At 41.6% G+C, this 20,690-nt stretch overlaps 3 protein-coding genes and 1 long non-coding RNA gene across 4 annotated transcripts; 2 read left to right on the top strand and 2 right to left on the bottom strand.

Moving 5' to 3' along the window:
* The first annotated feature begins 631 nt into the window (after positions 1–631).
* On the top strand, positions 632–2,017 carry LOC124195018. Its single transcript, XR_006875105.1, has 4 exons — positions 632–1,280; positions 1,350–1,598; positions 1,680–1,760; positions 1,821–2,017. It is a non-coding gene; the product is annotated as an uncharacterized LOC124195018 (long non-coding RNA).
* A 1,318-nt stretch (positions 2,018–3,335) lies between these two features.
* On the top strand, positions 3,336–4,990 carry LOC124195016 (beta-1,3-galactosyltransferase 5-like). Its single transcript, XM_046589473.1, has one exon. It carries the CDS (start codon positions 3,552–3,554, stop codon positions 4,914–4,916), a length of 1,365 nt encoding a protein of 454 aa, XP_046445429.1. The 5' UTR covers positions 3,336–3,551; the 3' UTR covers positions 4,917–4,990.
* A 1,639-nt stretch (positions 4,991–6,629) lies between these two features.
* On the bottom strand, positions 6,630–17,280 carry LOC124195014 (sodium- and chloride-dependent transporter XTRP3-like). The gene is made up of 14 exons (XM_046589471.1): positions 16,604–17,280; positions 14,450–14,850; positions 11,481–11,804; positions 11,368–11,380; positions 11,072–11,295; positions 10,779–11,004; positions 10,632–10,709; positions 10,501–10,553; positions 9,914–10,115; positions 9,659–9,846; positions 9,339–9,540; positions 8,859–9,018; positions 8,535–8,798; positions 6,630–8,463 (listed from the first exon to the last, which is right to left on the bottom strand). The coding sequence occupies exons 2-14, from the start codon at positions 14,666–14,668 to the stop codon at positions 8,262–8,264; spliced, it is 2,355 nt and encodes a 784-aa protein (XP_046445427.1). The 5' UTR covers positions 14,669–14,850; positions 16,604–17,280; the 3' UTR covers positions 6,630–8,261.
* A 38-nt stretch (positions 17,281–17,318) lies between these two features.
* LOC124195015 (NEDD8-activating enzyme E1 regulatory subunit-like) lies at positions 17,319–19,811 on the bottom strand. Its single transcript, XM_046589472.1, has 9 exons — positions 19,655–19,811; positions 19,418–19,582; positions 19,171–19,353; positions 18,762–19,108; positions 18,405–18,699; positions 18,122–18,327; positions 17,921–18,057; positions 17,723–17,846; positions 17,319–17,561 (listed from the first exon to the last, which is right to left on the bottom strand). The coding sequence occupies exons 1-9, from the start codon at positions 19,723–19,725 to the stop codon at positions 17,449–17,451; spliced, it is 1,641 nt and encodes a 546-aa protein (XP_046445428.1). The 5' UTR covers positions 19,726–19,811; the 3' UTR covers positions 17,319–17,448.
* Positions 19,812–20,690: the final 879 nt, after the last annotated feature.

Here is a 20,690-nt window from a genome sequence, read left to right as displayed (position 1 = left end):
ATCAAACCAATTGATTAACGAAAAATTGCGAATCCAATTGAACGAGGCAATAGAGTTGGCTAACGTCCGAAGTTGCCAGTTCGCTGAAATTGTGAAAAATCGATTGGACACGTAAAAGTAAAATGTCTTGCATGGCGGCTTATGGAGTTTCGCCCGTTTTAGTTTTAGTTTTTAATTTTCTCATTTAAGTCGTCTTCAGTTGCTATTCTTAATTAGATAACTACATTTCTTAGTTATCAGGTAATCTTTTAAGATTTATTTCCCCTCGATAGTCATTGTAGTTTATTTATTATGAATTTTTAAGTAAACGTCCCTACCGTGTTTACGAAAAAATATCGCCATTTCCTGCCCCAAGAGAAGAATGGAAAGAAGTGACGAAGGAAGAAACTAAGAGGGGACAAAGGGGTGGCGCGGGGTTCTCTTTCCTCGGGGCAGGATATTGTCCTTGAAAACCAAATGCCTTTTACTTAAAAATTCATAATAAATAAACTACAATGACTATCGAGGGGAAATAAATCTTAAAAGATTACCTGATAACTAAGGAATGTAGTTATCTAATTAAGAATAGCAACTGAAGACGACTTAAATGAGAAAATTAAAAACTAAAACTAAAACGGGCGTAACTCCATAAGCCGCAATGTAAGACATTTTACTTTTACGTGTCCAATCGATTTTTCACAATTTCAGAAAACTGGCAACTTCGGACGTTAGCCAACTCTATTGCGAAGAAAGGGGCAAAAAGTTTAAACGAGGCATGGTGTATTAGTATGGTGGGGGAACTTTTGTTGGAATCGGCCATCTCGAATGAAGCCAGTTTCCGGACAAGAGGCGGAGCTTAGTGCAAAAGTCGAAATTCTTAACAGCCAATTGCAGGTCTGGTCACACCTTCTCTGGTGCCCTCTATGAACCAAGATACTAATTTCTTTTAAAAATTTTAATTTTTTGTTCACGTTCGTTCGAAGACGTCCATTTAATGTTCGAATACGATGTAACCGTTTGATCATGGTTTGATCGTTTGATTGATGAGTAGTGTAAAATTTATCCAAAAATGGTAAAACGGTGCTTCATTGAAGATTGTTATACTGGAAAAGACAAAGAAAATGGCCCAGCCATATTCTTTAAAGTACCCAAACATCGTCTAGAGGAATGGAGAGACTCGTCACGCTTGTGTTGGCGTCATTTTGATGAAGAAGACATCATAAAGGGTAAATTTATTCTAGGCCAATTACATCCACAACAATGGCGACTGAGAGAAGGAGCTACACCAAAGCATGTGTTAGGTAAATATGTACATTATAATTGCTTCACTCTTCAGTCAGTATAACTCACACGCAACATATTTTTTTCAGGGCCTCGCAACATATTTTTTTCAGGGCCTACAAGACAATAGAACAACAGACGCCCAGCATTGGAAGATTTGCCTCTAAATGGTCCTGTGAAGAAGAAGAAACTGCAGCCAAGATGCAAAACAATTACGTCAATTTTGAGGACACCTATTTCCAGCATAGTTCAAAATCAGTTAACTACTATTCACCGCACAGATTGTAGGAACAGTTCCCAACCTATAACTAAATCGCTTTGCACAAATGCTCTCTCAGGTATAACTTTATCAACAACTTATGTTGATTGAGCAATTTCCTTTAAATCCATAATTTTTTTATTTGTTATTTTGTAATTAGATTCTGGTTCCAGCCATGTGATGTTTGATGAGGACACTATAATGGATTCAGTTCCTGTGCCTGTCACTTCTGCTCTTCCTGGTATTTCAAAACACTATACAGTGATTCAAACTGTTGTTATGCTTCATTTTTTAAAATTAGATCCTGGCCCAAGCCAAGCCACTGTTGAAGACGACATTATCATGGATTCAGTTCCTGTGCCTGTCACTTCTACTCTTCCTGGTATTTCAAAACACTATACAGTGTCTCAAACTGTTGTTATATTTTATGTTAGTAGTTGTTATAAGTTTCAAACTCGGAACTACAGCGCATGTAAATACAAAGTAATCTCAATTAAATTTCTTTGCTTCAATTTATTTTCATATTTTTGGTTATTTCATACAATATTAATATAACACAAATCTACTTAGTCTAATAACAATCAAAATAGGATATTATAGGTTACTAAGTAACACAAGCAATGTGCAATCGGACTTAGAGAATTTTCAAACCGTTGACAGCATTCAAGGGGGTTTTTAGCTCATAGTTCACCCAATTGTCCACCAGGCAGCGCTTATCAGGTGCGACCACTGGCTTCAGCCGAGATAGCCGATTCCAACCATAAGTTCCCCCACCATACTAATACACCATGAACGAGGTGTCAAATAATTTGGCAGACGAAAAATAAATTTTGAAAAAATATTAAAACTTGGCAACGCCGCGGTGAGGTGCAATAGCAAGTATTGGGCATTGGAGTACCTCACCGGTGAGGTGCAATAGGCGTGACCATCTGTTATCGTAGGTCATCAGGTAGCCTATAATAGGTCATCAGCTACTTGTACCTACTGCCATGAAGGCGAGAGGTGTGGCCAAATTCCCTATCCTTGCCCGGGCAAGAGCCAATGAGAAGAAAAATCGAGGCTTCAAATCATAAAGCAGCTGATTTCCCCGTTTTTCCTCCTTTTTTGAGGGTGGTAAAAGGGAGGGATAGGGTGAAAATATGGGGGAAATCATCATGGACTCGCCGGTTGAGAAAGGAAAAAGAGAAGCCTCTTCTGGTTTTCTTCTGCAGTCTGCACTCATGCACCAGAGCCATAGATGTATGGTTTAACCACTTATATGGAAAGGCCTTTCATTACCTTTTCCCCCTGGAAGTGTTCTGGCCAGACCTTAGTTGCAGAGCCACAGCGGGTGTGTTGGGAAACACATTGTTTTTTTCCAGTACCAAAATGAACAAAGTTTCAGTAGATGGCCGCTGTTGGCGCTGACAATAAGGTCTAAATCGATACTTAAGCCCATTTTCCCACTTTCGATTTGCGATATTGGCTGCAACTTTGGGAAAAATTTCCGAGAGGAAAATTTAACAGGCAGTTGTTCTACCATACATCTATAACTCTGCATGCACTGATGAGACGTCACATGTTTGCCGTGAGATGGCAGCAAAGAACTCGTAGCAGTTCAAAAGAAGGAGGATGAGAAAAAGGGGAGCTCGGAAAAACCGTTGCCGCAGCCCAAGGGAAATTTTCTTATGGAGTTGACAGACCTCCCCCTTAATGGCTCGAAAATAATTTTTTTTTTTTAAATTCTACCAATTTTGGTTTACAAAAAAAAACATAAAGATTATTAATAAATTACTCTATTTATTTATCTCGTCGTAAAATTAGTTCAATGATCATTTTGCATCTAACCCAACACGTGATGCCACTAGAGTTTGACCACTTCCGTACAATTATTGGCACTCGGCCGAAGCTTCACAAACGAGAATCGAAAAGGCAAACATCGGGACGTGAGGAAACCAGAAGAGAGAGTAGAGGATAGGCTGCCTTAATGCATTCCATCCGATAGACGAACGTAAAGCGCCTCAAACATGGCCATATTTGTAGATGCCCTTAAATGGTTATGCACCTCGAATACTTCCTTTTCTCTCTTTTTCCTTACTCAGACGAATGGAACATGTCAGCCCCACCTCCCTTATTTCAACTCGATTCTCCTCGCATTTCGCGTCAGTCGGTCATCAGTGGTCATCACAGTTTAGTCATTTTCAATTCTTTTAGATTTTACCTGCTGTGTTCCGCACCATCGTTGATGGGCGATGGTGCAGATAAGTTTTTTAAAGATATGATTTCGAGTCATCACCATCTTTTTCGACGCATTTTAACTTTGTGTTGTTGTTTCGTTTGCGTCGCTTTATTTTTCCTGTACGCCACCAAGAATCAGCAGTGGCCGAGAAGACCTAGACCAGCCAGTTCCCATCAATTTTATCCGTCCAATTGGACTTTGGTGAACTTGAAAAATTTTGAATTTTTGCTCAATTCGGATGCGTGCGGTACTCGCCAGATTGACCTGTTGGTGATAGTTACGTCACACCCGGGTCACGTCGCACTACGTAATGCTTTCCGTAGAGCTCTACCGATCGAGGCGTTGCGGACGTTCAATATCACCCGAGTTTTCCTGCTGGCACAAATCAATCCCACCCAAACCGGTTACCACCAAGTGGATCAACACGTCATTGAAGAAGAACATATAAATTACAATGATATCGTTCAAGGGGATTTCATCGAATCGTATCACAACCTGAGTTATAAGCACGTCATGGGCTTAAAGTACTCCGCCCATTATTGCTCACAAGCTCAGCTGATTTTGAAGATGGATGACGACATAGCGGTCGATCTTTTTCAGTTGCTTGACCTCGTTCGCAGCAAGTTATTAACAGGTTTGCAAATCGCGGGAGCAGTGTTGACTGGTGACGAACGGAATCCTGTGAGAGACAAGGCCAGCAAGTGGTACGTTAGTCGAGACGATTACGCTCCATCTAAATATCCACCGTTCGTCTCCGGATGGGCTTACGTCACCACGGTCCAAGCTGCTAGTCAACTAGTCAGACACTCTGAATCTTCCCCCTTTTTCTGGATTGACGACATTTACGTCACGGGAATGTTGGCAGCCCTATCCGGCGTGAATCTCGTCGACATCCGGACACGTTTCACCGTTTTCGTCGACCACTTAAAATGCTGTCTGCGGAATCATCCAAATATGTTTGCATGCGATTATTTCATCGGTCCATCCGGAGACGACGCCGAACTGGTCGAGGCGTTCCAAAGCCAATCACTGCACTGCCGGATCGATTCGTGCCATGCAGCAACTTCAGAAAAATTATCAGACAAACCCAGTTTTTGTGTTATTACTAATATTCCTTCCCAAACATACAACAAAATGGATGGTCGCATCATCCACGGGCAAATCATACCGCTCTTTTGAATTTCAAATTTTTCGGGTAAAACGCTCGATCGATTTCTCTTCAGACATTGTGATACACGTACTTTTATAGCCTCTTTTTTGTATAATTCCTTTCATCTTTTATAGCTTGCTCAAATTTTGGTGGGCAAAAATAATCCAGGGGGATAATAGAGCGATATGATTGATCGTCCGAATAAAAGTCAGGACAAATAAATCGTGACATTGTTCGGCGTCTGTCCCAGAAATGTCTATCAGACCCAACTATATTGCCATAGGGAAGGTTTTTATTTGCCATTGGTAAATACCATAATTTATTTTCCTAGATAGTATGCTCGCCCAGCAAGTCTTTTCAATTCGAGAAAATTTAAACATTTTACACTGTACATTTCCATGAAACCGTTTCTTTCTCTTTTTACGAAAAAGTTAAAATATTACTTTATCCTTTTTATCTCCGTTTTTTCGTACCGTTGAGTGTTGACACTATATAAAGTCTTCCCCACTTTTCCATTGCATAACGGTAACAGAATCTTTCCTCTGGCAGCAAAATCGCGCCAGCTGGAAGAACGGCTTGTGTCAGCGCTGTACAGGGCGATTGAAATCGACAAGCGATTTGGTCAAACACACGGCTAAGAAAAGATATAGAAGAGAAGGTTAGACGTGTTAAAACATTCAGAGAAAAAAAATACGTGGAGATGTTTTCCCCTCGGGAGTGAAGTGAAGAAATAAATGGCATCGGCCTGGAGATCTTGCCAACCTCCAAGACAATAAACAACTGGCAGCGCTTTTGTGGTGAACGGTAGCCTAAATAACATTCACTTACTTTTGATTGAATAGTTAACGTCAATACAAAGAGAACTATTCGAGGGGTTGTCAACTCAAAAAAATCCTCGTACACCCTCGGATTTTTTCAAAAAAATCCCTAAAAAATCCCAAAAATAAAAAAAATCAAAAAATCAAAAAATCCCAAAAATCCCAAAATTCCAAGAATTTTGGTTTAATAAATCGACAAAATTTTACAAGAATCGATTTTTTTCGTTATCGATTCTAATTCCCCTTACTGTGTTAATAATTCCCCTTGGGCTTCTGTCTGTCTCTTGGTCTGTCTGCTGTCAGTGCCATGCTAGGAATTTTTGATGGGAAAAATGACTTCTATAAATTCTGGTATTTCTAGAGAGGATGACGATACATGGGAATTGTTAAAAGAAAACAAGGTCATTGTACCTGAAAGTATTAAAAAAATACTTAACGATCTCAATTTTAGTGGAATTCGTGCGTTGGCTAAAGTAAATGAGTCAAGTGTCATGATTGAAGAGTACATCCGAGATGTACTTGGTGATCCTGATGTTCTCGAAATTATGAATAAAGAAGAAAAACTACAAATATTTGGATCTATCTTTTCACGGTGCCCGTCCAAGTTCAAACTTTCACCTGGGCACAAAGTTACATTCCAAATTTTGTCAGAGGTTTGCAAAGAAATTGTCCAGCGCTGGACAATTATCTGTAAAGTAAAGCCACGTCAATCAATGGGTGTTCCATCTGGTAAAATAAGACTTTATAGCAATCTGAAAAAATCTGAAAAAATCTGAAAAAATCTGAAAAAATCTGAAAAAATCTGAAAAAATCTGAAAAAATCTGAAAAAATCCCAAAAATCTGAAAAAATGATTTTTGGATTTAAGATCCGTACACCTTCGGATCGAGTTGACAACCCCTCGGAACTATTCAAGTTCATGGTATTATATCAATGGTATTATATTGCTCCCGCCAGGAGTTGATTCTAGTTGCGATTCGACAGGTCAGAAGGTCTATGAGCAATGGACTACGAGAGTGGTGGCCAAACTAAGAGAGAGACTATTAAGAAGTGAACTTTGAAATACGTTAGGAATTTCGACCAGTGAAGTAACTACACAGTGGATATAAACGTAATTTAGCGTGCGGGAACTTGCGCCACAAGGAAGCTTACAATATCGACCCGAATACCACGAGACAACTATTTATCGGCTATTTATTACAACGAATAGAGACATCGTCCATCATGTAGGCTATGTACTAGATTTGATAGGATATTAAGGGTATTATGGAGACTGCACCCGAGAGTCAACTCCCATCCCATGGATGGAACTACTGAAATGGAATAATAAATAGATGCGAGTTTATGATACAGTGAAAGAGCATCTTGCACAGAAGCCAAAGACCCGTAAAAAAAACCTCAACAAATTCACCATCAGCGAAACCACAACATGAACCAAAAGGCATTAAACTTGTTTAATACTACCATAAATTGTATTTCATTTGCTTCGATTTTTCGGAGCTGGATGAAACCCGCCAACAAGGTCAAAAGGAAAATTTAGGAGATTCTGCTTTTTGTGCGGAATTATCGATTTCGCATTGAATGTTGATAATAGGACAATTGAAATGATTGGTCTAAGAGTAGAATATAACACGAGTCGGAAAGACAAAGATGGAAAACAAAGAGCTAGTAGTATCAACCAAGTATAAGTTAAACCGTTGTTAGGATGCGTCAACTTAATGTTAATGGTCGATCGCCAGCTAACAAATGATAGAACACACACTGCACACACTGAGTTACAAAAAAAAAAGAGATCGCCAACGACAGATCCTCCTATAATAGCGAAGGAGAGTATTATGAAAGAGAGACACATCACAGCAACAGCAACAGCTCATTCTTTCTCGTTTCTTTCAACGTTCTTAGGGGAAAGGAAATAATTGCCGACACGTCGACTCCGGGACCGTGGCGTTTTCTCTCGACGTTGCTAAGCGAGCGGTAAAGGACCGACGGTCGATCAATGTCTAATTAATTGCACCGAGTTAACCGAGTTAGTTACATTGGGCAGTCACCGGTGAGCGAATGAATCATAAGAAAAGATAAGAGGTACTAAAGTAATAGAAATGAAGTTGGTGAATCGATCCACTAGAAAATTGCTGGAGAGAAAAAGGAAGAAGGAAAAGCCTTTCCAGAACATTAATCTAGTCCTTTGTTCATTATTTGCCTTTAGATGACAACAGCACGATCTTCGTGCTGTATGTACACGGTGTGAATGCAGATGGCGATGTCAGCTATAAATGACTTAACGCTTCACTTGCTTGCGCACACGCGATAATATAACGTAGGACCGGATTCCGCCCGCTGAAAAACAATGGGGCATCGATTTTTTTGTTTACAAGAAAGAATTGAAGACAGCCATTCGATTTCGTTTTCAGCAGCCTGAATTCGAGGAGCTCATTTTTAGAAGAGGAAGCAGACAAAGAGACATGGGGTTAAGATTGGGGGGGAAATGTTAAAAAGAAAGAAAAAAAAACGACCGGAGATGATGGAACGGAAGTGATTTACATTCATTGGATTTTTGTCACGGGCTGTTAGCTTTCGACTGCGCGGACGATGACGTCGGAAAACACAAGCCTTCGGTGCCGTCGTCGTGGATGCAAAACAGCAATTTCTCCATGGTCGATGGTTGATGGTGAACGTCCGTCAATTTGCGGAATTCACGTAGCTCGTCGGCCGGAAACCAGGCCGGCGGTTCATCAGCTAGTGGTTGACATCCAAACATTCTATCACATACAAAAAATCGATCATATTTGGCAATTCTAACAAAATGAATCAATAATATTATTTGTTTTACCTGGCGATGGCAATGCCCGGAATCCAAAGGGCAGATACCAAAACGAGGACAGCAATGAGCACCTGAGCCCATGGTGGCCAATCCAAGTGACGAGTGGTTCCTGCCTCGGCCACCCACGCCAGATATCCGCTGCCTTCGACAATGATTTTGGCAAAACTTGCAATGACGATGATCAACATGGTCAAAGGAGAGAGATATTTCCAGCAAATCATCCAGTAAATACCGGGGCGGGAGCCGGTCATCAGTTCGATGTCGTTAGCAAATCTGACGTGTGGCAAGTGTGGCGTCAGCAATGATTATAAATTGAATGAAACGCCGACTTACCGATCAAGACCGTAGAAATAGGAAACGGCAATACACTCGAAGAATGCGATAATGAGCAAAGGGACATTTCCGCTGAAATCGTCGAACAGCGTGAATATGTAATTGCCGGCGCCGTGGGTGAAAATGATGGAGAGGACGCAACAGAAACCGCACAAGGTAGCTGTCGAGAAATCAAAAATGAAGAAACCCACAATCGATTATCGATTAAACACAAATGGGCAACACGAGTTCATTCAGTTGTGAACCATCGACGTGATGGATTCACGTTTGTAATGATATGACGTCGCGCGTGAATTATTATTAGTTTAACTAGCAAAGTTTGAGGTGGGATAGAAAGTTTCGGACGGCCACTTGGGCGCTTATCACGCGCATACACAGCGACGCACGGGAAAATAAATGGCAATCGATATTTTACAGGGGAGAAAAAGAAATGGATTCCCAACGGTAAGCTTTCGCACCAAGTTTTAAATAACCACCGACCTGTGAGTATCTCCTTACGCACACGTGGGAAAATCTTGAGGTCCACAATGGACGTGATGACGCCCTCGAGTGTGCCGAATTGGGAATCGATACCCAGGGTGAGCAGCATCAAGAAAAACAGGACGGACCATAGAGGGGCCAATGGAAATTGATTGACAGCCTCTGTGCAAATGATGAAAGCCAAGCCGGTACCCGATGCCGTCTGAATTCATCGTCAAACAAACAAAGCACCAAATGAGTGGCAAATGAGCAAAAGCCAAAACTGAACACCTTAGTGAACTGAATGAACTTGAGTTTCTATATGGTTGATTATTGCATACATTGTCGAGCTCTTGCTGGAGATCGCAGACGGGTAGTTCTTGCAGTACGGCGCTGAGATGTCGCCCGTCCGACCCCATGGTGTCGCCGGCCAAATCGCTTACTCCGATGACGGTGGTATCGAAGAGCCGGCCCAGGGTTTGATTTCGAGTCTCTAAACAGTTCTCGTACGTCATTCTCGCTTTGAATCCTGTCGTCAACACACACAGAATGAAATCGTTGGCAACTTAATTAAATAACACACGGAGTTAAATTACCAATCACGGAAAAGATGACGACTGCCGCAAACATGGAAGTGAAAAAGTTGGTGAGGGAAACGAGGATGGCGTCGCGGTAGCAATGGTTACTGACTGGATTGTACGACGAGAATGCGATCAATCCGCCAAACGCCAGGCCGAGAGAAAAGAAAATCTGCGTCCCAGCTTCAAGCCAGACGACGGGATCGGCTAACTTTTCCCACTGCGTTAATGAGTTGAATTAATCAAATATGTAATCAGCACTCTGACACAGCCGGAATCGATCAAAACGAGCATCTCAAGTAGCTGCAGCACAACGGGCACGAGGACGATTCATCATCTGCTAACAGCGAAAGCAGAATCAACACGCAGGAAACCCGTGATTGAATTCCTAGGAATTCCTAGCCTCTGTGTGTATGTGTGGTCTATAAATACTTGATCCCTATGACTGTAATCAATACGAGAAGAGGGTCGGGTTCTATACGCTCTAAGTAGCCAGGCTGAGCTGTTTCCTTCTATTCAGCGGTACAGTATGGCACACGTTCTTTTCACAAGACGACAATCAACTACGCGTAGTACACTCTGTTATTAGTAGCGACGTCTATTACCTTTGGAGTGAATAAGTGAGCCAATCCGTCAGCCATTCCGTGCAGCGTCATTCCTATTTATAACGTGGGCATTGTTAACAGCTTTGAACATTAACTATAAGAACGAGTTGATAGAAAATTGGTGTACGTACCTCGAACGAAAAAGATGATCAAAACAATGTAGGGGAATGTGGCCGTAATGTAAACGACTTTTCCGGAAGAGGCAATCCCTGTTGCACAAGAATCGGATGCATTATTTCTGTAAAATACTATAATAGAATATTATGACACTGGTATACCTTTGGCCATGCATAGGTAAGCCATTAGCCAGGCGATAAACAGGCACAGGGTAATTTTCCAGTTGAAACTCTGTGGTGTGTTGATATCAGGCGATATGTCTAGAGTCTCCCTGTACCAAAAGTACTGCGTCGGGCTGCTCTGTTTGCATTCCATGTTGATTGCGTACGATCCGTTCTCAAAATATTCTTTGGGGCATTCGGACCACGGCAACGGGTACTGGAAACTCTGTTTTCGTTTTGGTTCCAAGTAATAAGTCAATTGGACTACTTGAAAATTGGAATGAGAAAGGTACCTGGAAGAGGTAGTAGAGACACCAAGCGATAATTGTGTTGTAGTAAAGGGCCACGTTGAAAGAGACGACGGTGGATGCTATGCCAATGCCACCCAGGTAAGGAGAAATCTGAGCCCAGACTCCGATGGCTCCTTTGCGAAGACGCTGGCCGATAGCTAGCTCTAGAAATACGATCGGCAGTCCTTCCACGGCCAGCATGATGGCATAAGGTATGAGGAAAGCACCTGGACGTAAAAGAATTCGAGTTTTAAACCAATCGACTCTATAGAAAACAAGGAATGAAAATTTGCGCTTACCTCCACCATTTTTCTGTTGTCAGTTAGTAATATAGATATGCAAATGTTAGTCGATTAGTTAAATAAGACGTTTTAGTTAAATAGTTTTAATTAGTACGACATGATCACTTTACCTGGGCCAAATAAGGGAACCTCCAGACATTGCCAAGACCGACAGCATAGCCAATAGTGGCTAGAAGAAACGAGAGTTTGCTGTCCCAATTCTCACGCTCGTCGCCGGAAGAGGGATCGGCTCCGGATGGCGTCTGACCAACAATTGCTGCACCTTCTACGTCCACCCCTTTATTATCATCCGACGATGTTATTATACCGGCAGTTCCTCCGGTGACACCGTTGATGTGTTCTTCCTTCTCGTCGATCCGATCCAGACTTGTCAAACGATTGCGGGCGGTTGATGACGCAGTATTAGATGCACCGCTCGACCCCAAGTTTAAATGCTGTCGTGATCGATGAATATATCGAATATATGCTTGTCAATTATTCAATGTCTTATGAACCATAAAAGACTGGCATGCACATCAAACACATTCCTTGACGTCAGAACAACACTTGGCAACCGATTCGGTTATTGGGTTTTTACGTGACCAAATAAAAGCAAAATGATAACAATAGTCATTGGTACCGTTTTTGTATGAAGTACGCGGTCGGAAAGCTCAAGCGCAAGATCTTGCCAAGCAGATGTTTTTTATGATGTACATAAAAGAGCTATGAATGAATCGTGTCTATCTGATATTAAAGATCTGCAATACTTTTATCTTTATACTGGATTCCAAGCACCACAGTCGTTATTCCCCCATGCCAATTCATTCTCCTATTATTTAAACTAGAAGAAGTAAATGAGCATTTCCTTCTGCAGTAAAATAGCCAGTTGTTTTTGCTCCCTAAATGTGTGTACTCGGTCGTCTTTTTATAAAAAATTGGCTTCTCATCCCTAAAGACCTGAAAGTTGTTCAACAGAGTCTGAAAGTGCTCCTACGGGTATTCAACTATTAATCTTTCGGTACAAGAAAGAAAAGCTACCCGCTACCCTCCATCTCTCTTTTCAACGCAAGACGTAACAAATGAAACAGAGAAAAGGGGAAGAATAAAAAGCTAAAGAACAAGACTTGGCTGAGCAGGACGACTGTGCATAAACTGGAGATACTAATGAGGAGAATACAACTTTCAAGTAAGGGTGCAACCCATTTTTTTTTCGACAATATGTCTAATCATGAAACAGCGAAAGGGCTTTTTTTTACAGTTGAATTTGAACGTAAACTATTCTCGAATTGGGGGAATCAATAAAACTTTTGCTGTGAAAAAACGCCAGAAAAAGGAATGGCTAAAAAAGATAATCAAGACGAAACCGAAATAAAGCTGGGCTTAAAATGGTCTTGAAATCTTATAAAAAGTAAGCGGGCAATGTTGTCTTTATTGTCATCATCTTCTTCCATGTGTGATTGATCGACGACATTAATACTGACGATGGATGGCTGCAAGGCGAATTCAAAATCAATCCCTACCCCACGGTTGCGTCAAGCGGAATGGAAAGATTTGATCGATTTTGCCCTGTCGACTAGTTTGTTATATTATCATCCGCTGCATCCGTTTATTTCTTTCAAACCCACCACAACCGCCATGATGAAACCTGTTTTATCGGCCGTTGAATAAAATTTGGGACCAGTCGTGTTAGTGACATTTTTTCCATCATCTCCAAATTTAAAGTCAATATAAAACCCAAAAGTTCCGCTCTCTTTCTCTTTTGAGTACGAAAAGCAACAACCAAGTTACAGTCGTTGTACGCGACAACAGCGACTGTGTTGTTCCGCTTGGCTCGAACCCAAACAACTGCAGCGACAGATGGAATTGGTGCGGGATCAGTACTTTTCCCGAGCGCTGTCTGTGGTCTTGTAGCTCGACTGATAAGGACGTGGGACAACGACCGGCGAGCCATTTGTCTCTCATGTGACTTTAGTTTGCGGTTCGTTTGCGTCTTTTTCTTTCAGGATCGCCAGCACTTTTGTTTTTATCCCAGTTTACTCAGTCCAAGCAAAAAACTCTGTCACATTTGACGTTAATCAATATTCGACCATAACACCAAAAATAAAACGTTCTGTTTCTTGGACAACCATCGGTCGTTGACGCTTGGGAACTTAGCTATACATTTTTTATCATAAATCAATCGTTTACTATGGATATTGGATATGCTTGTCAAAGTAGCAGACGTCATGTTGTTATTTTGCTCCCTGTTGCCATAGTTGCAATAATCGACTGGTAACAACTGGACCTCAATGATAATCACAAGATGAGACACAGAGGCCAAACGTGGCGGCTCGCTTCATTGAACTACACTTAATTGGCCAACTCCCTTCATTGACATAAACTAGTAAACCAGACAGCAACACGACAATGAGAGCAGCCACGTTCCTTTTTCCATTGTTGAGCAATTTGAAGAAATTAAATTTAGGACAAAAAGAAACGATAGATTTCGCCAAGGACAACAAAAAATGGATCTAAAAGAATCGGTGACGTCATTCCATCATATAAAATTCCTTCGAATAAAAAAAGGACCATTAATAAGCATGTCAATAAAGTACGGTCCCGTATAGTAATATATTACATTATATAATGAAACGAGATTGAAAAAGTAGAGTCAAGGAGCAGCTCATGTTATTGAAAAACAGAAAAAAAAAGAAAAGACGCTCGCCCAACAAAATCGGAACATCCCCACAATCTCCGTCCTATTCTTCGCTCCCTCCCTATCTCGTTCCTGCGCAATCAATCGAGGGTCGGATCAACAAACCCAAGCGACATGTGTGCTCCCCCTACCCGTTCTACCGGAATCCTCCCGACGAAAAGGTTCCGTCGCAACTCTTTGCGGAAAGTAATATGCTGAGCAGGAGCGCCCGTTTCCGCCACCGGGTAGCTAAATAGACAAACACTTTACAGATGGGAAATCACTTTCCTAATCTTCTCGAGACGTTGAATTGTCTGCAAAGAGTTCCCGTGTATCAAATTCAACACCACAATCGATACGACCCCTCTCCATTTGTCAGGCATTGATAAAAGATGTGTCTGAATAAGAAAAATAATTTTTTTTTACCTGCTGCTGGATGATGGATGGTGACGACGATGAAGGGGCGCCGCCGTCTTCCACGAAGGCGGCATTAGTCGTTCCGTAGAGCGCCGGACCAGCATTCGCTTGATCGCTAGGAGTTGGCAACAATCGGTGCTGCAATTCACGGAGTTCTAGGCGATCGAGGGGCACTCGGAGCAGCTCACGGCTACTCTGTCGACGGATGAGTTGGGCTACGTTAGCCATGGTTCACAGCACCGATGAATTTGATTGCCACACTTGTTTTTCCTCTTTGGTGCTTTTGTAAACCGATCTTTTTTATAATTCTAAATTGAATCGGGATGTCGTTGACGATGTTTGTTTCCGATTCACTTCCCTGAATCGATGGACATTCTCCCCAAGTGGTTCAATACGTTTCATCCGATTTCCTAAAAATAATAAAGGAAAAAAAATTTAAAAGATAGAAGAAGAAAAAGAACAATCCGATGCAGTTATAGAAGTAAGAAAAAAAACTGTTTTTAGATTATCTAGCGAAACTTGACAAGAAAGAGTCGTATGGTACGCTGCTTATTTTCCTATTTATACGTTATCGATTCCTGTTTGAACCGCCCACAATCGAAAAATAAGAATAGCCACAGAATGGAATAGAAAAAGCGACGGTATGGCTGTCACACACTCAGGAAAAAATCCTCAGTGCGATGGCGTTCTCCGCAAAGCTTTTGACAGCTGCCTTTTCCTTTTTATTTTCAACACCACTTGTGTTTACCAAGCGCTGGCTGTCGCTGATAGCGAAGGAACAAGTGAAGAGTTGTTGTCTCCAGCCGCTGCTCCCAATATACTTGTGCCCCAAACGATTCTGTATGTGAATCCGCATGACGACGATGATGATGCCTCTCAACGGTTTGATAGCTCTTCATTGTTAAAAAGAGAGAGGGATCCATCCTGCGTAAAGGCGTATTTGCTTTACATAAAAGGGGCTCTATACCAGAAAATAGAGGACAAGATGAGCGTCTTTTTTCAAATCACGGCACGCATTTCATTTGAATATCATTCAGTTACGGGAGATTTCAAGAGTAAACAAGTTTTTGGTCGATTCCCTCGGCTGTGTATAGGGGAAACAACAAGCGTAACAAAAAAAGGAGCTTTATAAACTCTTGTTGTTTTGAGACACGGTAGTCCAATCACTTCTCTCGTCTAATTACTTTATTACTGACCATTTTAGTCCCTAGAACGGTAGCGGGAACCAACTCAAATGTTGTGAATAACAAATGAACGCAAACAGAGCAATTAAGGCAAATACAGTTCATCTAGGGCATTCACATTTACTTTATGTTTTATTTTACTTCCCTTTCAAAATCATTCCTAGATCGATAAAAAAAAGAACTCGCAAGTTTAAAAATACTCCCTGCTGTTTGAATATGGTTAAAAAACAACCAAGGGGTAATATACTATTGAATGGCAAATCTTTCAGCTTAATTGGCCTACTTTATTTGGTTGACTTGTTTTTGAATGCTCAGATATCAAAGAGAAATGAGGTTTAGTCGCCATAGTAGCAAAACACTGGTTGGATGAATGCAAAAGCGGATGGATTGCAAGCCATTGACCGATTCCAGTTTGAAGAGGTAATAAACTACCGTCTTAAAACTTTCAAAAGCATCTCGTCCACATTAACTAACAGTTTTTAACAACAGGGCACGCTTATTCAAAGTGAAATCTTCCCCCTCCTCCGGATCCGCATACTTAAGAGCCAGCAATCGCTAAATGTGGAGGTTGTGGACTGTTTTGCAAGGATCTTTGCTCGAATCAATTTAACTCGTTTCGTTCAAGCCTTTCAATTTGCCTCTATTCAGTCGGTTCCACAATTGGCCTCATCAACGGGCAGAATTCTTAACGAACCAAGAATGCCGGATACTGACTTGTCAACCAACGTTGGAAATCTTATTTCCTAATCCTCTTTAAGACTCCCACGCATGTTTTCGAGTAAAGTAAAGCCAAACCGACTTGTTTTCAATTAGAAAGGCCCTAATGTCGGAAGAGGAAGCTAGATGAGGATTGAAAAACAATAGCCTACATCTGTTGATCCAGTTGATACGGAACATGATACCAATCCATCACATTCTAAAATTATTTCGACTCTTCACAAAATTAATTAGGATGGAACCTTAAATCTGGACAACTTACCACGCAACTGTTGTTCGTCTGGCAGGAAAAGACAACGGTAAAAGATGAAAACCAACGCAGTGGTCCGTTGCGAATCTTGATATGGGGCTCAGCAGCTCACTGAAAACACTCCAAGAATCAGCAATTGAATTGAATGTGTTAGACGTCGTCACCAGTTGATCTCTTCGGCTGTCGAGCGTGAACCTAATGCTCGATCCGCACGGATGAATGTCGTCAACTCGATCTGGTTCTTTCTCTTTTGGCAGCGCTCACTAAATAACCGGGCAATGGCTCAAAGTGACCTGAGTAATACTCCGTTCGTGCCGTTCTCATCTGTGGTGTGTATGTACGTGCGTGTTTGTTGGATGCTCCCAACTGTTGGCTCGGCGCTTGCGCCAGCGCACAGGATCCCACGCAGGGGTTGATCTACACGCGTCTTCGTTTTATTCTTTTTTCTCCTTCTTCATCTTCGCGACGACGACCCTTTTTTTTTCTCTTTTCGATCTCTTAATGACTGAATCGGCCGCTCGTTTATCAGGTCGAAAGGATTGCAGAATATGGATTCTCTTGTCTTCCGCTCGTCGACTGACTTAAAAGGATTGCATCGCACCACCCGGCGGCGATGGATGGATGGAAGAAGGATGGATGGCCGGCTGTCTCTAACGATCCTCCCCAACGTTACCACAGGGCTTTTTTCTCTAACGAATAGCAAGAGGCGGTTATTGAAGTTCGGTTATTGAAGAATCATACATCCATTTATTGATAATTTGTAGAGGAGAGCGAAAAAATCGTACATTTTCTTTTCTTGTTTCTTTATTTCGGTTTTTCTGTGGGAGGAAGGAAAGGGTTTTTCTGTTTTTGGATATTTATAAGCGCAGCGTTGCCGTGGTAGTCGTAACCGAGTTGAAAATAAAAGTGTTATCCAACGGGACGTACTGCTTGGTGATGAGTTTGATAACTTCTTGGGCGGCACATCCACCTGTATTTACGGAGGAACAAATTATTAAAGCAAATGATGCAACAAACCAAATCAAAACACGAGTGAAGCACATTTTTATCGTTACAGAAACATGAAACCCCTGGGGCATCAAATAATGCGATTGTTCGCATGGACAGAAATTGGAATGGAGGATTGCTCACCAATAAATGCTGCAACGGCGTGCAACTCGGCTGCACCGTAGCGACACATCTCGTGAAGATTGTCATCCTTTGAAAGACTACCGCCTTGGCAACCAAGATCGTTAAGAAGACGAGAGAAGCAACCCTGTCATTGCGACAGATTTTCAAATTAGGATCAATATTGTCTATTGTCATCGAGTCCATCACATGTTTCTTTACCTTCAATTTAGCTATATCGGTCTCAACATTGTCGTCATAGTAACCGGGATGTGATCCATTTTCCGTGTGGAATTTATTAACAGCTCTTAAAAGAAGGTAGTGCAGCCAGGGGCTATCTGGTTCTTCCAACTGCTGATCTGGAAGTTAGACAACAAGTAGTTTTTTCTTTAATTCAGGAAGGGAATCCGATATATCACTTACTGATGTCGACATCTCCCGGGAGTTGCTTGCCATCCAATTCGGCCGCCAGTGAAGTGCCTCGTATCATTCGTAGTTCAGACGAATGCTTACAAAACAACTTGACGTCATTTTCCATCACCGATTCACTAGACCAGCCTCGCTCCTTCAGTATGAGTTGTACGTGGCGCCACACGTGTTCGGCATCTTTAGCTGCTTGCTCACGATATCTATGGGCATTGTAAAGTGCCAAGTGCCAACGTCATGAGCAGTTATTTTCCATCTTGATTGTAAACTGACTACTTACACATTCTGGAGAGCGATGTAGCGTTGAGAATCGGAAGTCATGTCGGGGAGAGAGCCACGCAGGGGTAGTGCTCCGTTTCCTTCCTTTTCCACAAATTCTTTAACTCCACGTGCCACAATCCAGAAGGGGTTTTTCTCTTTTAGATGAATGCACTGGTCGTCATTCAGGATCTTTTGTACACTGGATGGAATTTGGGTCTTATTTAGAGCTGTGTTAACCGCTTTAATGGCCTCGGCGACGTTTTCCTCGCCGCCAGTGTTAGAGTCCTCTTCTTTGACGATACCGCATCCTAATTCTGTATTGGACTAGTATTTAACTAATGAACAATTTAGAAACAAAACAAAAAAGTCATCAAACCTTTGCTTATGATATCCTTGAGGATTTGTTTTTCTTTGTAATTGGATGGCATATTACTATTGTGCTTTTCCTTCCATATTTCTAAGGCTTTGTACAACAGCATTAAATATGGTGTATGACTGAACTGCTTGTGATCCATTTCAGCTAGCTTGATGGTCTCCATGAACTCTTTCAATCCATCAAATGGTTTATCAAGCCGGAGGTCCTCCAGCAAGTTATCTGGATGTGATTCGATGATGCAATGTTCACTGACTTGAAGCCGGATAGATCCAATAAATCCATAGGATACACAAACTACCAGGGGGACATTGTTCTGCCACAAATTGGTTGACAGAGAATGCAATGACCTGTAAAACATGAGAAAGAAACTTTTAGCTTTGTCATAAACCTGATTACATGATTCACTTACTTTTCAGTAAGGCCAGTGGCTATGACAACTGAGAATGTACAAAAAAAATCTGGATTATTTGACAAAAGTTGATCACATGTTTCTTCTATGTAGTCCCCTTTCACATCTGCATTTAGTTCCATCAGCAACTGGGTTGCCACATGTGCCCGAGGCTTCCCGATTCTGTTGTGATCAAGGAAGAAACTGGGTGAAACAAAAAAGACATTACTGCCAACAGACATGAGATATCTGTAATTCAATTTTTTACTTATTCCCAGCATCCTCCCCAGAAACCAACGCACCGTCGACAATAGTGAAAGAACCGATTCCAGGCAAGACTAGAGACTTCAAAATTTCTGTTCCCGTTGCAGTTGCGTTAATAAGACAGACACTGGCACTCTCCAATGCAGCCTGCCCATGATCTCCCCAAAGCCTATGAAAATTTTGTAAAAAAAAAAATCAGGAAAAAATTTTGTTTTCAAAAAATTTAAATAATGTATTTTACCTCAACTGGCGATCATATTTTTTGCTTTTATCCGAGAGCTGACCCGGTGATTTTGGTGAAGGAGATGCCATGCTTTTGTACAACTTCCGAGAGTGGCTTTTCGTTCACTCAAACGAAAGAAACTTTTTAGATTTGTTGATGCTACTGCTACGCCATCTATCATTCATCTAGCTTCACTACACATCGACCGTAAAGTAACGCCATCTTTTGGACAATCGATAGAACATGAAGTAGAGGGAAAATCTGAAGCTTTCAAAATGTGGAAGAAAAGAAGAGTAAAGCCCCCCGAAAGGTCTAATCAATTGAAGAGTATCGATCGAGTTCCTTAGAAAGAAGCCAACAAGCCTTTATTATTGAACGTCTTGCGCCCAGACGTAGCTACATCACCAGAAAATCCCTTATTCTTGTTCTGTATTGAGTGTACTTTTTCCCAAAATCGCTGCAAGTGCAAAAGAAGCCTTTAGCCGAGAACAATCGATGGCACACGCAAACGGGGTGCCAACTGGTACATTTTCCCCTTCATTTTAAAAATAAGTTCCACAATTTTCTTTATAGACGTAATAGCAATGGAAAAAAAAAGAGCTAGAAAAGATTGAGCCCATCATGGAGGGCGGTGTAACGCCTATGACTACAGTCACAATGTTAACAGGCCATTAAGTTGCAGGCATATGTTAACGTTCGGTGGCAGTCGACTGTAAATAGAAAGAAAAAAAGATAGAAGAGTAGAGGGAGGCGGGGTAGGGTCACGCGGAGAAAGAAGAGGGGGAGTGTGCCTGCCTCTATGGTGTACAAGAGACTTTGATGTCAAAAGGGGGAGGAAGAAGACGATCACGAGGGCGGGGCGGTGTAGTATATAAATTCAACGAGAAGGAACGAACAACCCGAATCGCCATGAATCTAAAAGGGGAAGATAGAAAGAAAAAAAATGCCCAAAATAAAGATCTGGTGCCTTTGAGGGAGTCCTCACTGTTAACTTCTCGTCAACGACTTGTGTTCCTTTGCACGGGACATCAACTTTACAACTGTTTATATGTGA

Source organism: Daphnia pulex, chromosome 5 (genome assembly GCF_021134715.1).
Source record: "Daphnia pulex isolate KAP4 chromosome 5, ASM2113471v1".
Taxonomy (NCBI): domain Eukaryota; kingdom Metazoa; phylum Arthropoda; class Branchiopoda; order Diplostraca; family Daphniidae; genus Daphnia; species Daphnia pulex.
This window is presented reverse-complemented; position numbering and strand designations above follow the sequence as displayed.

What these genes read in the sequence shown, in the direction of transcription:
- LOC124195016 (XM_046589473.1), top strand. Translation starts at nt 3,552, where the DNA reads ATGGTTATGCACCTCGAATACTTCCTTTTCTCTCTTTTTCCTTACTCA.
- LOC124195014 (XM_046589471.1), bottom strand. Translation starts at nt 14,668, where the DNA reads ATGGCTAACGTAGCCCAACTCATCCGTCGACAGAGTAGCCGTGAGCTG. An exon ending in TCCAGCAAGAGCTCGACAAT is followed by an intron (nt 9,541 to 9,658) that starts GTATGCAATAAT and finishes CGATGAATTCAG; the next exon opens with ACGGCATCGGGTACCGGCTT. An exon ending in GCGTAAGGAGATACTCACAG is followed by an intron (nt 9,019 to 9,338) that starts GTCGGTGGTTAT and finishes ATTTCTCGACAG; the next exon opens with CTACCTTGTGCGGTTTCTGT.
- LOC124195015 (XM_046589472.1), bottom strand. Translation starts at nt 19,725, where the DNA reads ATGGCATCTCCTTCACCAAAATCACCGGGTCAGCTCTCGGATAAAAGC. An exon ending in GGGGAGGATGCTGGGAATAA is followed by an intron (nt 19,354 to 19,417) that starts GTAAAAAATTGA and finishes TGTTTCACCCAG; the next exon opens with TTTCTTCCTTGATCACAACA. An exon ending in TACATCGCTCTCCAGAATGT is followed by an intron (nt 18,328 to 18,404) that starts GTAAGTAGTCAG and finishes CAATGCCCATAG; the next exon opens with ATATCGTGAGCAAGCAGCTA.